Source organism: Oncorhynchus kisutch, linkage group LG18, assembly GCF_002021735.2.
Source record: "Oncorhynchus kisutch isolate 150728-3 linkage group LG18, Okis_V2, whole genome shotgun sequence".
In the NCBI taxonomy this organism is placed as follows: domain Eukaryota; kingdom Metazoa; phylum Chordata; class Actinopteri; order Salmoniformes; family Salmonidae; genus Oncorhynchus; species Oncorhynchus kisutch.
This window is the reverse complement of record NC_034191.2, coordinates 30,533,307-30,546,038: the sequence shown is the minus strand read 5'-3', so window position 1 is coordinate 30,546,038 and position 12,732 is coordinate 30,533,307. Positions and strand designations below refer to the sequence as shown.

General features: G+C 42.7%; 1 protein-coding gene across 3 annotated transcripts in view; it reads left to right on the top strand.

Annotated features, from left to right (window-relative positions):
- The window catches only part of LOC109875582 (Golgi SNAP receptor complex member 1), a 50,314-nt gene that overhangs the window by 28,058 nt on the left and 9,524 nt on the right, over positions 1-12,732 (top strand). For all 3 annotated transcript variants that reach the window (XM_020467936.2, XM_020467937.2, XM_020467938.2), the window contains one exon: positions 6,741-6,770. In XM_020467936.2, the coding sequence (XP_020323525.1) occupies positions 6,741-6,770 (30 nt within the window). The remainder of the gene's footprint in view (positions 1-6,740; positions 6,771-12,732) is intronic.

Below are 12,732 nucleotides of genomic sequence, written 5' to 3'. Positions count from 1 at the left end.
ATCCTGTCTAGCAGAATCTAAAATCATAATTGTTCCGACCAATAATTGAGGTTTCTCCACCAATGACCAAGCAATACTCTCTGGTGTCCTGTTCCTGTGAAGAGAGAACTAAACTCACTACTGACTGCTACTTTGTTTTTGTTTATCCTCTTTTCTCTGAGACATTACCAGTATTGATTTAAATTAGGAAATAAAGTGTTGTGACAATTGTTTTTGATGAGCAACTTGAGCCGCAAGGGGGGGACTGTGACACTAGAAGAATATGTGTGCCTGCTCAGAGGTTATTAGGCTCTGTGGAACTAGATGGAGGAGAGTTCTCGCCATGCCCTCTTCCTCCAGGGTAGGGAAGAAGACTCTGGGGACTCTCCTACTCAGGGGAGCAAGATCCTGGTTCTCCTGAGCCCATCCCTCTTAGTCATTCAGGGCCTGGAAGACCAAACAAATTATTTATTCTGACTGGCTCCAGCTAAACCTCATTATCTCTAGCTTAGATGTTACTGCCTGGTTCCATCAACATCACAACAATATACCTCGGGATTAATTAACCTGTCCCCACACACACACACACTCTCGGTCGGTCGGTTCAGGAAAAGGGTGGGGCGGGGGTGCTCCTTTTTTAAAAGCCACACAGAGCTACAGGTGCAGCAGATTGCCTTGTCTTCAGTATGCGTACAGTATTTCCATTACAGCATTATTTATTGTAAGATGCTGCCCATTGCCCATATACTGTAACAGTCATCCCATCCCACCACCATTAGCTCCATTCTAACAGGCATCCATAATGCTGTAATATATACAGGAAGTGCAATGCTTCCTGGCTCTTCTGTCTTCCACTGTGAAGAAATGGCACCTTATTCCCTATATAGTGCACTACTTTTGACCAGGGCCTGTCAAAAGTAGTTCACTGTCTAATATAGGGAATAGGGTGCCATTTGAGACACTGTGAAGCAGTGCCTGGTCTCTGTGTGCAGCTGGCTGTGTTGCATTCACTGTAGTTCAGATTCACAACATTATTTCTGTCTGTTGAGCCACTTCACCACGTTAGCCATTATCTCATCACACCTACAAAGGACAGCCATCCGACAAATGTGTTCAAGTTAAACTGGGGGAGGGAGAATGGAACGTCAACTTCATTTTGGAATTTTCTGTGATCTTAGGGGAAATGAGGGAGTTGGCCAGTTCCATGCTGTTGCCTAAAGAGAGCTCTGTAACAAAAATATGGGATAATAGCAATAAAGACTTGTTTGTGTTTGGTTCATCAATAAATACTTAGTTACAGAACTCCCACCCTAGGTGAAAGGCAGCCTACACTTTTATTCATTTGACTTAATGTAGATGAATGAGTCTAGGGTAAGCTCGTAGTAATTTACCTGTTTTTGAGGCTCTCTGTACAACCACAAAATGGGGGGTCCAATGTCACTGAGACAATTGCTGAAGGACAGGAAGAGAGACGGAGTAAAGGGCCTCGTCAGCAGTAACGGACCATTTATAACAATTAGCAGCACATTGCTAACAGTGCTCATAGGCTTAATATGTCATCAACGGGTTGACTGCAGATGAATAACACTGTATGAGGTGACACACCAGCTAAACAGGCTATTAGCTGTGTCTGAAGATGAGCTCTGAGGTGATTGGTACTGTGTCACAGTGATGGGGGCTAGGGATGATGGCAAAGCTATTTGTTTGAAGGATAGGATTGGGAACTGGGTAGCCTAGTGGTTAGAGCGTTGGACTAGTAACCGAAAGGTTGCAAGTTCGAATCCCCGAGCTGACAAGGTAAAAATCTGTCGTTCTGCCCCTGAACAGGCAGTTAACCCACTGTTCCTAGGCCGTCATTGAAAATAAGAATTTGTTCTTAACTGACTTGCCTAGTTAAATAAAGGTAAAATAAATAAATAAACTGTGGACAGTAAGAGGTTAGGAATGGTACTATTTTGGCTGTGTTCATATTCAAGTCCAGTATACACTGAGTTTACAAAACGTTATTGAACACCTGCTCTTTCAATGACCTAGACTGACCAGGTGAATTTAGGTGCTATGATGTAAGCCTGACTTTGACTGACAGTGAAAATGATATAGCACACCTCTCAGATATACATTCAGGAGAGGGTCCCTCATCCCCTTCCATCCCTCCCTCCTTCCCCCTGTCTGGTTATGCAGCATTAGCATGCAAAGTGTTACCTGGGGTGTTAATGCTAGGCTAGCTGAAAGAGAGAGAGATGATGTTATGGGAAATTAGGGAGTTAACCATTTCCATGCTGCTGCCTAAAGAGAGCTTTGTAACAATATAGGACAGGGAGAGAGACTATAGCTTGAGAGAAGGAGAGATCTAGTAAAGTGCCTCGTCAGCAGCAACTGGGGCCATTAATAACAATTAGCAGCACAGTGCTAACAGTGCTAATCTCACAGGCTTTGTCTTCAATGGGTTGGCTGACACCGTATGAGGTGACACCCCACATAAACAACAAGACTGGGATAGGATGAGGTACCATGGGTAGTAGGAAGTCAGGAGTGGTAGGAATACATGCATACAGTTGAAGTAGGATCACCACTTTTATTTTAAGAATATGAAAGGTCAAAATAATAGTAGAGATTTATTTCAGCTTTTATTTCTTTCATCACATTCCCAGTGGGTCAGAAGTTTACATACACTCATTTAGAATTTGGTAGCATTGCCTTTATATTGTTTAGCTTGGGTCAAACGTTTCAGGTAGCCTTCCACAAGCTTCCCACAATAAGTTGGGTGAATTTTGGCCCATTCCTCCTGACAGAGCTGGTATAACTGAGTCAGGTTTGTAGGCCTCCTTGCTTGCACACGCTTTTTCAGTTCTGCCCACAAATGTTCTATAGGGTTGAGGTCAGGGCTTTGTGATGGCCACTCCAATACCTTGACTTTGTTGTCCTTAAGCCATTTTGTCACAACTTTGGAAGTATGCTCGGGGTCATTGTCCATTTGGAAGACCCATTTGCGACCAAGCTTTAACTTCCTGACTGATGTCTTGAGATGTTGCTTCAATATATTCACACAATTTTCCTTTCTCATGATGCCATCTATTTTGTGAAGTGTACCAGTCCCTCCTGCAGCAAAGCACCCCCACAACATGATGCTGGCACCCCAATGTTTCATGGTTGGGATGGTGTTCTTCAGCTTGCAAGTCTCCCCCCTTTTCTTCCAAACATAATGATGGTCATTATGGCCAAACAATTACAGTGCCTTGCGAAAGTATTCGGCCCCCTTGAACTTTGCGACCTTTTGCCACATTTCAGGCTTCAAACATAAAGATATAAAACTGTATTTTTTTGTGAAGAATCAACAACAAGTGGGACACAATCATGAAGTGGAACGACATTTATTGGATATTTCAAACTTTTTTTACAAATCAAAAACTGAAAAATTGGCCGTGCAAAATTATTCAGCCCCCTTAAGTTAATACTTTGTAGCGCCACCTTTTGCTGCGATTACAGCTGTAAGTCGCTTCGGGTATGTCTCTATCAGTTTTGCACATCGAGAGACTGACATTTTTTCCCATTCATCCTTGCAAAACAGCTCGAGCTCAGTGAGGTTGGATGGAGAGCATTTGTGAACAGCAGTTTTCAGTTCTTTCCACAGATTCTCGATTGGATTCAGGTCTGGACTTTGACTTGGCCATTCTAACACCTGGATATGTTTATTTTTGAACCATTCCATTGTAGATTTTGCTTTATGTTTTGGATCATTGTCTTGTTGGAAGACAAATCTCCGTCCCAGTCTCAGGTCTTTTGCAGACTCCATCAGGTTTTCTTCCAGAATGGTCCTGTATTTGGCTCCATCCATCTTCCCATCAATTTTAACCATCTTCCCTGTCCCTGCTGAAGAAAAGCAGGCCCAAACCATGATGCTGCCACCACCATGTTTGACAGTGGGGATGGTGTGTTCAGGGTGATGAGCTGTGTTGCTTTTACGCTAAACATAACGTTTTGCATTGTTGCCAAAAAGTTCCATTTTGGTTTCATCTGACCAGAGCACCTTCTTCCACATGTTTTGTGTGTCTCCCAGGTGGCTTGTGGCAAACTTTAAACGACACTTTTTATGGATATCTTTAAGAAATGGCTTTCTTCTTGCCACTCTTCCATAAAGGCCAGATTTGTGCAATATACGACTGAATGTTGTCCTATGGACAGAGTCTCCCACCTCAGCTGTAGATCTCTGCAGTTCATCCAGAGTGATCATGGGCCTCTTGGCTGCATCTCTGATCAGTCTTCTCCTTGTATGAGCTGAAAGTTTAGAGGGACGGCCAGGTCTTGGTAGATTTGCAGTGGTCTGATACTCCTTCCATTTCAATATTATCGCTTGCACAGTGCTCCTTGGGATGTTTAAAGCTTGGGAAATCTTTTTGTATCCAAATCCGGCTTTAAACTTCTTCACAACAGTATCTCGGACCTGCCTGGTGTGTTCCTTGTTCTTCATGATGCTCTCTGCGCTTTTAACGGACCTCTGAGACTATCACAGTGCAGGTGCATTTATACGGAGACTTGATTACACACAGGTGGATTGTATTTATCATCATTAGTCATTTAGGTCAACATTGGATCATTCAGAGATCCTCACTGAACTTCTGGAGAGAGTTTGCTGCACTGAAAGTAAAGGGGCTGAATAATTTTGCACGCCCAATTTTTCAGTTTTTGATTTGTTAAAAAAGTTTGAAATATCCAATAAATGTCGTTCCACTTCATGATTGTGTCCCACTTGTTGTTGATTCTTCACAAAAAAATACAGTTTTATATCTTTATGTTTGAAGCCTGAAATGTGGCAAAAGGTCGCAAAGTTCAAGGGGGCCGAATACTTTCGCAAGGCACTGTATATATTTGTTTCATCAGACCGCAGGACATTTCTCCAAAAAGTACAATCTTTGTCCCCATGTGCAGTTGCAGTCTGGCTTTTTTATGGCGGTTTTGGAGCAGTGGCTTTTTCCTTGCTGAGCGGCCTTTCAGGTTATGTCGATATAGGACTTGTCTTACTGTGGATATAGATACTTTTGTACCTGTTTCCTCCAGCATCTTCACAAGGTCCTTTGCTGTTGTTCTGGGATTGATTTGAAATTTTCACACAAGTACGTTCATCTCTAGGAGACAGAACACGTCTCCTTCCTGAGCGGTATGACAGCTGCATGGTCCCATGGTGTTTATACTTGTTTACTATTGTTTGTACAGATGAACGTGGTACCTTCAGGCATTTTGGAAATTGCTCCCGAGGATAAACCAGACTTGTGGAGGTCTATAATTTTTTTTCTGGGGTCTTGGCTGATTTATTTTGATTTTCCCATGATGTCAAACAAAGAAGCACTGAGTTTGAAGGTATGCCATGAAATACATCCACAGGTACACCTCCAATAGGCTAATTGACATAATTTGAGTAAATGAGAAGCTTCTAAAGCCATGTCCATAATTTTCTGGAATTTTCCAAGTTGTTTAAAGGCACAATCAACTTAGTGTTTGTAAACTTCTGACCCACTGGAATTGTGATACAGTGAAATAATCTGTCTGTAAACTATTGTTGGAATAATTACTTGTCATGCACAAAGTAGATGTCCTAACCGACTTGCCAAAACTATAGTTTGTTAACAAGACATTTGTAGCCTGGTTGAAAAACAAGTTTTAATGACTCCAACCTAAGTGTATGTAAACCTCCGACTTCAACTGTACATTCAGGAGAGGGTTTCTCACCCCCTCCCTCCTTCGACCCCCTCCTGTCTGGTCATGCAGAGCGAGGGTTGGAGGGAGAGAGTGAAGGTAAGCACTTTAGGAGCTTAGTGCGGCCTTTCTCTTGCTTCTACATATTATACATGTAATGGAGCTGAAACCTGTTAGTCATTCCTCCTTTTTATGAGATGTAGAGATGGATGGACAGATCACAGTATAGATATGTTTTCCACACCTCCCCTGAAACCACCTGACAATGACATGACATTCTAAAGAATTAGGCCGAAGATTTATTTAACACTGTTTTATGCGCCTCTGAGAGAGGTTGTTTTTAGTTTAAAAAAATTGACAAGATGACATTATATATCTGTTAGGAATATGTTTTTTGATTCAAGAAATATTTGATTTGTGAAGATAACCGCAATGCTGCTGTAGCTAATAAAGTCTACTCTGTCGACTATAGAGAAAGCCATAGTAGTACCATACTGTGTTGACAATGCTATCCCTGACTGCAGGCTGATGTGTGTGGACAGGACATGACTCCTGTTATGAATGTTTCATGTGACCTTTCACCTCAGTGAATGCAATGCCATAGAGCTGTCATAAAGGTGACATAACAGCTGTCATAAGCAATCCCATCAAATCATTTGGTATTTATGACCCCATCTGTGCCCTGTGATACATTCAGTGGTTCCTCATCCTAACTCAAAATGCACAAAAGCAACTCTGTATTTTCTTGTAAATCATGCATTGAAGTCAATGAGAAATTTGAATGAAGGCCCACAACATAAATCAAAGTTGAGTATTTCAGCTCATCGGCTCTGTTAGGCTGGGTGCTGCTGGGGAGGGAGGGAGGGAAGGGGGTTCCCAGCCAAGCGCAGCGAGCCCATGGACCTGATCAGAACTCTGGGTAGCTTGGCATCGATTGCTCCTTCCCTGGTCCTGACTCCCAGAGAGATGTGGAGATAAAGTCAGTCAGTCTCCCCCATATCACCACACTGCTGCTGTCTCACCTCAGAAACTAACCATCTCCTTCTCTTTTCTCCTCTCTCTCCTTGCAGCTCTGACCGCCTGATGGATGACACAATAAGGTAAGCCTATTGCAGACAGACATTCTCTCTCACACAGCATATGTTTTATTATCATTGTGGGGACCTAAAATGTATTTCCATTCAAAATCCAATTTTCCCGGACCCTTAAACCTAACCATTACCCCTAATTGTAACCCTAAACCTAACCTCTAAGCCTAAAGTAACTGGGAAATATTCCCACGAGGGAGAATTTTCCTTGTTTTACTATCCTTTTTGGGATGTATTTTTTTTTCGGTACCCACGAGTATAGGCACTCACACACACTCACACATATACAGTACCAGTCAAAGTTTGGACAAACCTACTCATGCAAGGGTTTCTCTTTATTTTTACTATTTTCTACATTGTAGAATAATAGTGACGACATCAAAACTGTGAAATAACGTAAGGAATGATTTAGTAAGCAGAAAAGTGTTAAACAAATCAAAATATATTTGAGATTCTTCGAAGTAGCCACCCTTTGCCTTGATGACAGCTTTGCACACTCTTTGGATTCTCTCAGCCAGCTTCATGAGGTAGTCACCTGGAATGCATTTCAATTAACAGGTGTGCCTTTGCAAGTTAATTTCTGTGGAATTTCTTTCCTCAATGCGTTTGAGCCAATCAGTTGTGTTGTGACAGGTAGGGGTGGTATACAGAAGACGGCCCTATTTGGTAAAAGACCAAGTCTATGTTATGGCAAGACCCGCTCAAATAAGCAAAGACATTACTTTAAGACATGAAGGTCAGTCAATCCTGAAAATGTCAAGAACTTTGAAAGGTTCTTCAAATGCAGTTGCAAAAACCATCAAGAGCTTTGATGAAACTCTCTCATGAGGACTGCCACAGGAAAGCAAGACCCAGAGTTACCTCTGCTGCAGAGGATAAGTTCATTAGTTACCAGCCTCAGGAATTGCAGCCCAAATTAATGCTTCAGAGTTCAAGTAACACACATCTCAACTTCAACTGTTCAGAGGAAACTGCTTGAATCAGGGTTTCATGGTCAAATTGCTCCAAAGAAACCACTACTAAAGGACACCAGTAAGATGACTTGCTTGGGCCAAGAAACATGAGGAATGGACATTAGACCAGTGGAAATCTGTCCTTTGGTTTGATGAGTCCAAATCTGAGATTTTTGGTTCCAACCGCCTTGTCTTTGTAAGACGCAGAGTAGGTGAACGGATGATCTCCGCATATGTGGTTCCCACCGTGAAGCATGGAGGTGTGATGGTGGGGGGGTGCTTTGCTGGTGACAAGGTCAGTGATTTATTTAGATTTCAAGCACACTTAACCAGCATAGCATAGCTACCATAGCATTCTGCAGCGATACACCATCCCATGTGGTTTGCGCTTAGTGGGACTATAATTTTTTTTCAACAAGACAATGACCCAACACACCTCCAGGCTGTGTAAGGGCTATTTGACCAAGAAGGAGAGTGATGGAGTGCTTCATCAGATGACCTGGCCCCCACGATCACCTGACCTCAACCCAGTTGAGATGGTTTGGGATGAGTTGGACTGCAGAGTGAAGGAAAAGCAGCCAACACATGTTCATCATATGTGGGAATTTCTTCAAGACTGTTGGGAAAGCATTCCAGGTGAAGCTGGTTGAGAGTGTGCAAAGCTTTCATCAAGGCAAAGGGTGGCTACTTTGAAGAATCTAAGATGTAAATGTATGTTTATTTGGATTTGTTTTTAAAACTTTTTTGGTTACTACATGATTCCGTATGTTATTTCATAGTTTTGATGTATTCACTACTATTCTACAATGTAGAAAATAGTAAAAATAAAGGAAAACCCTTGAATGACAAGGTGTTTCCAAACTTTTGACTGGTACTGATATATATATATATATCAGTACCAGTCAAAAGTTTGGAAACACCTTGTCATTCAAGGGTTTTCCTTTATTTTTACTATTTTCTACATTGTAGAATATATTATACCACAACCTATAGAATTGCTACCACAGGGGTTGGTGTGGTAAAAATTCTATAGGAAGAGGGACTGAAGATTCTTTCAAACAACTTTATTATAAGATATGCAAAAATGGAGCAGTTTAACAATCCACTCACCTTACACAGTTAAAGCCCAACGAACAGAGTTGGCTTTCTCCTTTTATAGAAAGTACATCTTCTTGTCATGTGACAGTTAGCTGAATTCTCTTTTTTTCCCCTGCAATTCCCACGTAGCTAAATTCCTGCCGATCGTAAACACAGAAGCTCACACTGCGGTGTCACACAAGACAAGTTTGTATCAGTAAACAATACTCCCATATGACAACGTACAATATTTAAGAAAAAAACAGCATAGTATGTCGTGAATATTAATTTCCTCCACATAGCTACATTGGATGTTAGACATCTCCATGGGCATGAGGTGAAGTCTAAAGAGTCGAGTACAGAGACAATAGTGATCCTGACAAATCAGATGGTGACCTGTGTGGAGCGCTTTGCTTCTGACCCCACCTCTTAACATCCACTGTGACACCATTAGATGAAGAGATTACACCATTACCCCAGAGATGGATACAAGATCAGCTTTCAGGCCTAAGTGGGCTGATATGGTCAAGCACAGTTTGAGGAGAGAGGAAGTGGACTATGCCGCTATCCCTCCCACCATCTCAGCCTCCCTGTTGCCTCTGCCTCATATGCCATAAGGGGTGTCCCCAGTCATGTGTGGCCAACCAGCCCAACCTCCTTCACCCACCCACCCTCCATCTATCCATCCTTCCCTCCCTCCCCCTCCTATCCATCTTCTCTCCTTGCCGCAGTCCACCCACAGATTGCTGCCCATAGGGGAGGCTACTGGCGCAGGTGCTTCATTAAGTGGACTTGTGAGCCATGCAGCGCCTCTTCCCGTCCAGCCCCCCCAGCCTCCCTCTCCCACTCTCCTTCCTCTTGTTTAAGTGAAGCAGAAAATTACACTGGATGAGAAAGTCACCATCATTACTGGTTCTCCCAAAGTCTTGAACACGCCTAACAAGACACACGCACACAGCGAGAAGATAATGAAGCTTATTTCTTTGTTCTCTTGATTATTTGTGTTATTATGCCCTGTGGGGACGAATATATATATATATATATATTTCATATTCATACTCATACTCACTGGAGTACCTGATCAACTGTTACTCTCAAAACATTGCAGGTGTTATCTCCAACCTGTGAAAGGGTCTTAAAACCTGATTGCATATTAAGACACATAAATAAATCATATATATATATATATATATAGGTACTCCAGTGAGTGCCCCAAAGGAAAGGGTGAGATTCTTACAGCACAAAAATGCTGTTTGTGGTAGTTACATTAACATCTCCATATTTAGGTCTTTCAAATTGCAGTTAGACTGGCGAGAATTGGTCTCAATAAACATATCTAGAAGGCCCACAGCGAGTTTACTTTAGGTCATTTTCCTTGAGATGCTAACGGTGATGAGCTAAGCTAGTTTAGCATTGAGCTGGTGTTCAGCCAGGTTGAGTCGATGTGTGTATGAGTTAGCATTAGACTAGCCCCTATCAGATAGCAGCTCTGATTGCCAGTAGCACATTAGCGTAGCGCTAACGCTGGCCCAGTGTTACAGTCCGTCAGCAGTGTTGGGCTTTGGGAAGAGAGGCGATCAGTCTTCCCCTCTGACTCTGGAGAACATGATATATGAGCTAGACCCTTGGCATAGAGAGAGATTGTCCCGTCAGCAATACCCTGCAAGAGGTGTTTCACATGCTTACTGTATTTACTCAGACTCACATTGTACTTACAAAGACAACAGAGTACAAATTTTAAACAACTACACTTTCTCAATCAAACACACTCACACCCATGCATACACACTCAAACACACAGTGCACTCACATCATTGCTTGGTCAAACTCACTCAAAACACCAAACACGCACACATGCTCACTCACCTGACCAAGTCACTAATCTGACAACCAGGCTCAGTATACTAGGTTCTGACAGCCATGTAAACAAGTCTGGTTGACCCCCCCATGGGTTCTGCTCACCAAGGGCCATACCTGGCCTAGGGGTCCCCCAGGACACCCTTTCGTGTTTTACTGTTGTCACCTTATTACAGTCTCTGAGGCCAGGGCAGACTGTTGCGTAATCCTACCTGTCCCTGCAGCTAGGCAATTAGCGACAACAGATTTGTTCCCATATTTGTAACCAGGGATAAATAGTTTACATCTGTTTGATCCCAACCTTTTTTCTCCTCGCTGCCCCCCAAAAAGAGTCTGCCTGTATCCAGAGCACAACGCCAGTGAATACATTTGAATACACCTGTATTTAAATCCAGGAATTCCACTTAAAAACAACTATCAGTATGTTGCCAAATACGGTCTTATTTGAGGTCTTGGCACATTATAAGGGAAGTCATTGGGAGAGGGGTTTTGGGCTGTGGATTAAGGTGCCGGGTTAACTACATCATATGCCATTGCGGGGCTAAAAGGAGTTGAGTGTTAACTGCCAAAATATATTTAACTAACTGGATTCTCTCAACCAGCTTCATAAGGTAGTCACCTGGAATGCATTTCAATTAACAGGTGTGCCTTGTTAAAAGTTAATTTGTGGAATTTCTTTGCTTAATACGTTTGAGCCAATCAGTTGTGTTGTGACAAGGTAGGGGTGGTATACAGAAGACAGCCCTATTTGGTAAAAGGCCAAGTCTATATTCTGGCAAGGGCAGCTCAAATGAGCAAATAAATTACTTTACGTCATGAAGGTCAGTCAATCTGGAAGATTTCAAAAACTTTGGTTTTTGCGACTGCACTTCAAGAAACTATCAAACGCAATGATAAAACTCTCATGAGGACCACCACAGGAAAGGAAGACCCAGAGTTACCTCTGCTTCAAAGGACAAGTTATTTAGAGTTATCAGCCTCAGAAATTGCAGCCCAAATTAATGCTTCAGAGTTCAAGTGACAAGACACATCTCAACATCAACTGTTCAGAGGAGACTGTGTGAAGCAGGGCTTCATGGTTGAATTGCTGCAAGGAAACTACTACTAAAGAACACCAATAAGAAGAGACTTGCTTGGGCCAAGAAACACGAGCAATGGACATTAGACCGGTGGAATTCTGTCCTTTTGGTTTGATGATTCCAAATTTGAGGTTTTTGCTTCCAACCGCCGTGTCTTTGTGAGATGCAGAGTAGGTGAACGGATGATCTCCGCATGTGTGGTCCCCGCCATGAAGCATGGAGGAGGTGGTGTTATGGTGCTTTGCTGGTGACAGTCTGATTTATTTAGAATTCAAGGCTCACTTAACCAGCATGGCTACCACAGCATTCTGCAGTGATATGCCATCCCATCTGGTTTGCGCTTAGTGCGACTGTCATTTGTTTTTCAACAGGACAATGAGCCAACCAACCTCCAGGCTGTGTAAGGGTTATTTGACCACGAAGGAGAGTGATGGAGTGAAGCATCAGATGACATGGCCTCTACAATCACCCGACCTCAACCCAATTGAGATGGTTTGGGATGAGTGAAGGAAAAGCAGCCAACAAGTGCTCAGCATATGTGGGAACTTCTTCATGACTGTTGGAAAATCATTCCAGGTGAAGCTGGTTGAGAATGCCAAGCGTGTGCAAAGCTGTCAAGGCAAAGGGTGACTCTCATATCATTTAAAAAAAAACACTTTTTGGTTACTACATGATTCCATATGTGTTATTTCATAGTTTTGGTGTCTTCACTATTATTCTACAATGATGTGTGCACCTACCCTTGCCACCACTCCTGAAAAATTACCTAGGGGAAACGCTGTGTGTGTGTGTGTGGTAGCAGTACATGCCTCAGTGTTCCTGTGCGCTAATATCCACCGGTCCTCAGTGACTCAGCTCCCCCTGTAATGCTCTCTGCATTTTAAGTTAATGTGAAAGCCCCCCCCCCCCCCCCCAATGGATTTCTCCTCCTCCACACACCTTCTGTCTGTCATGGTAGTTGCACCTGGGGGACCTACACACACAATTGTGGCTCATACTCTCTGCTAG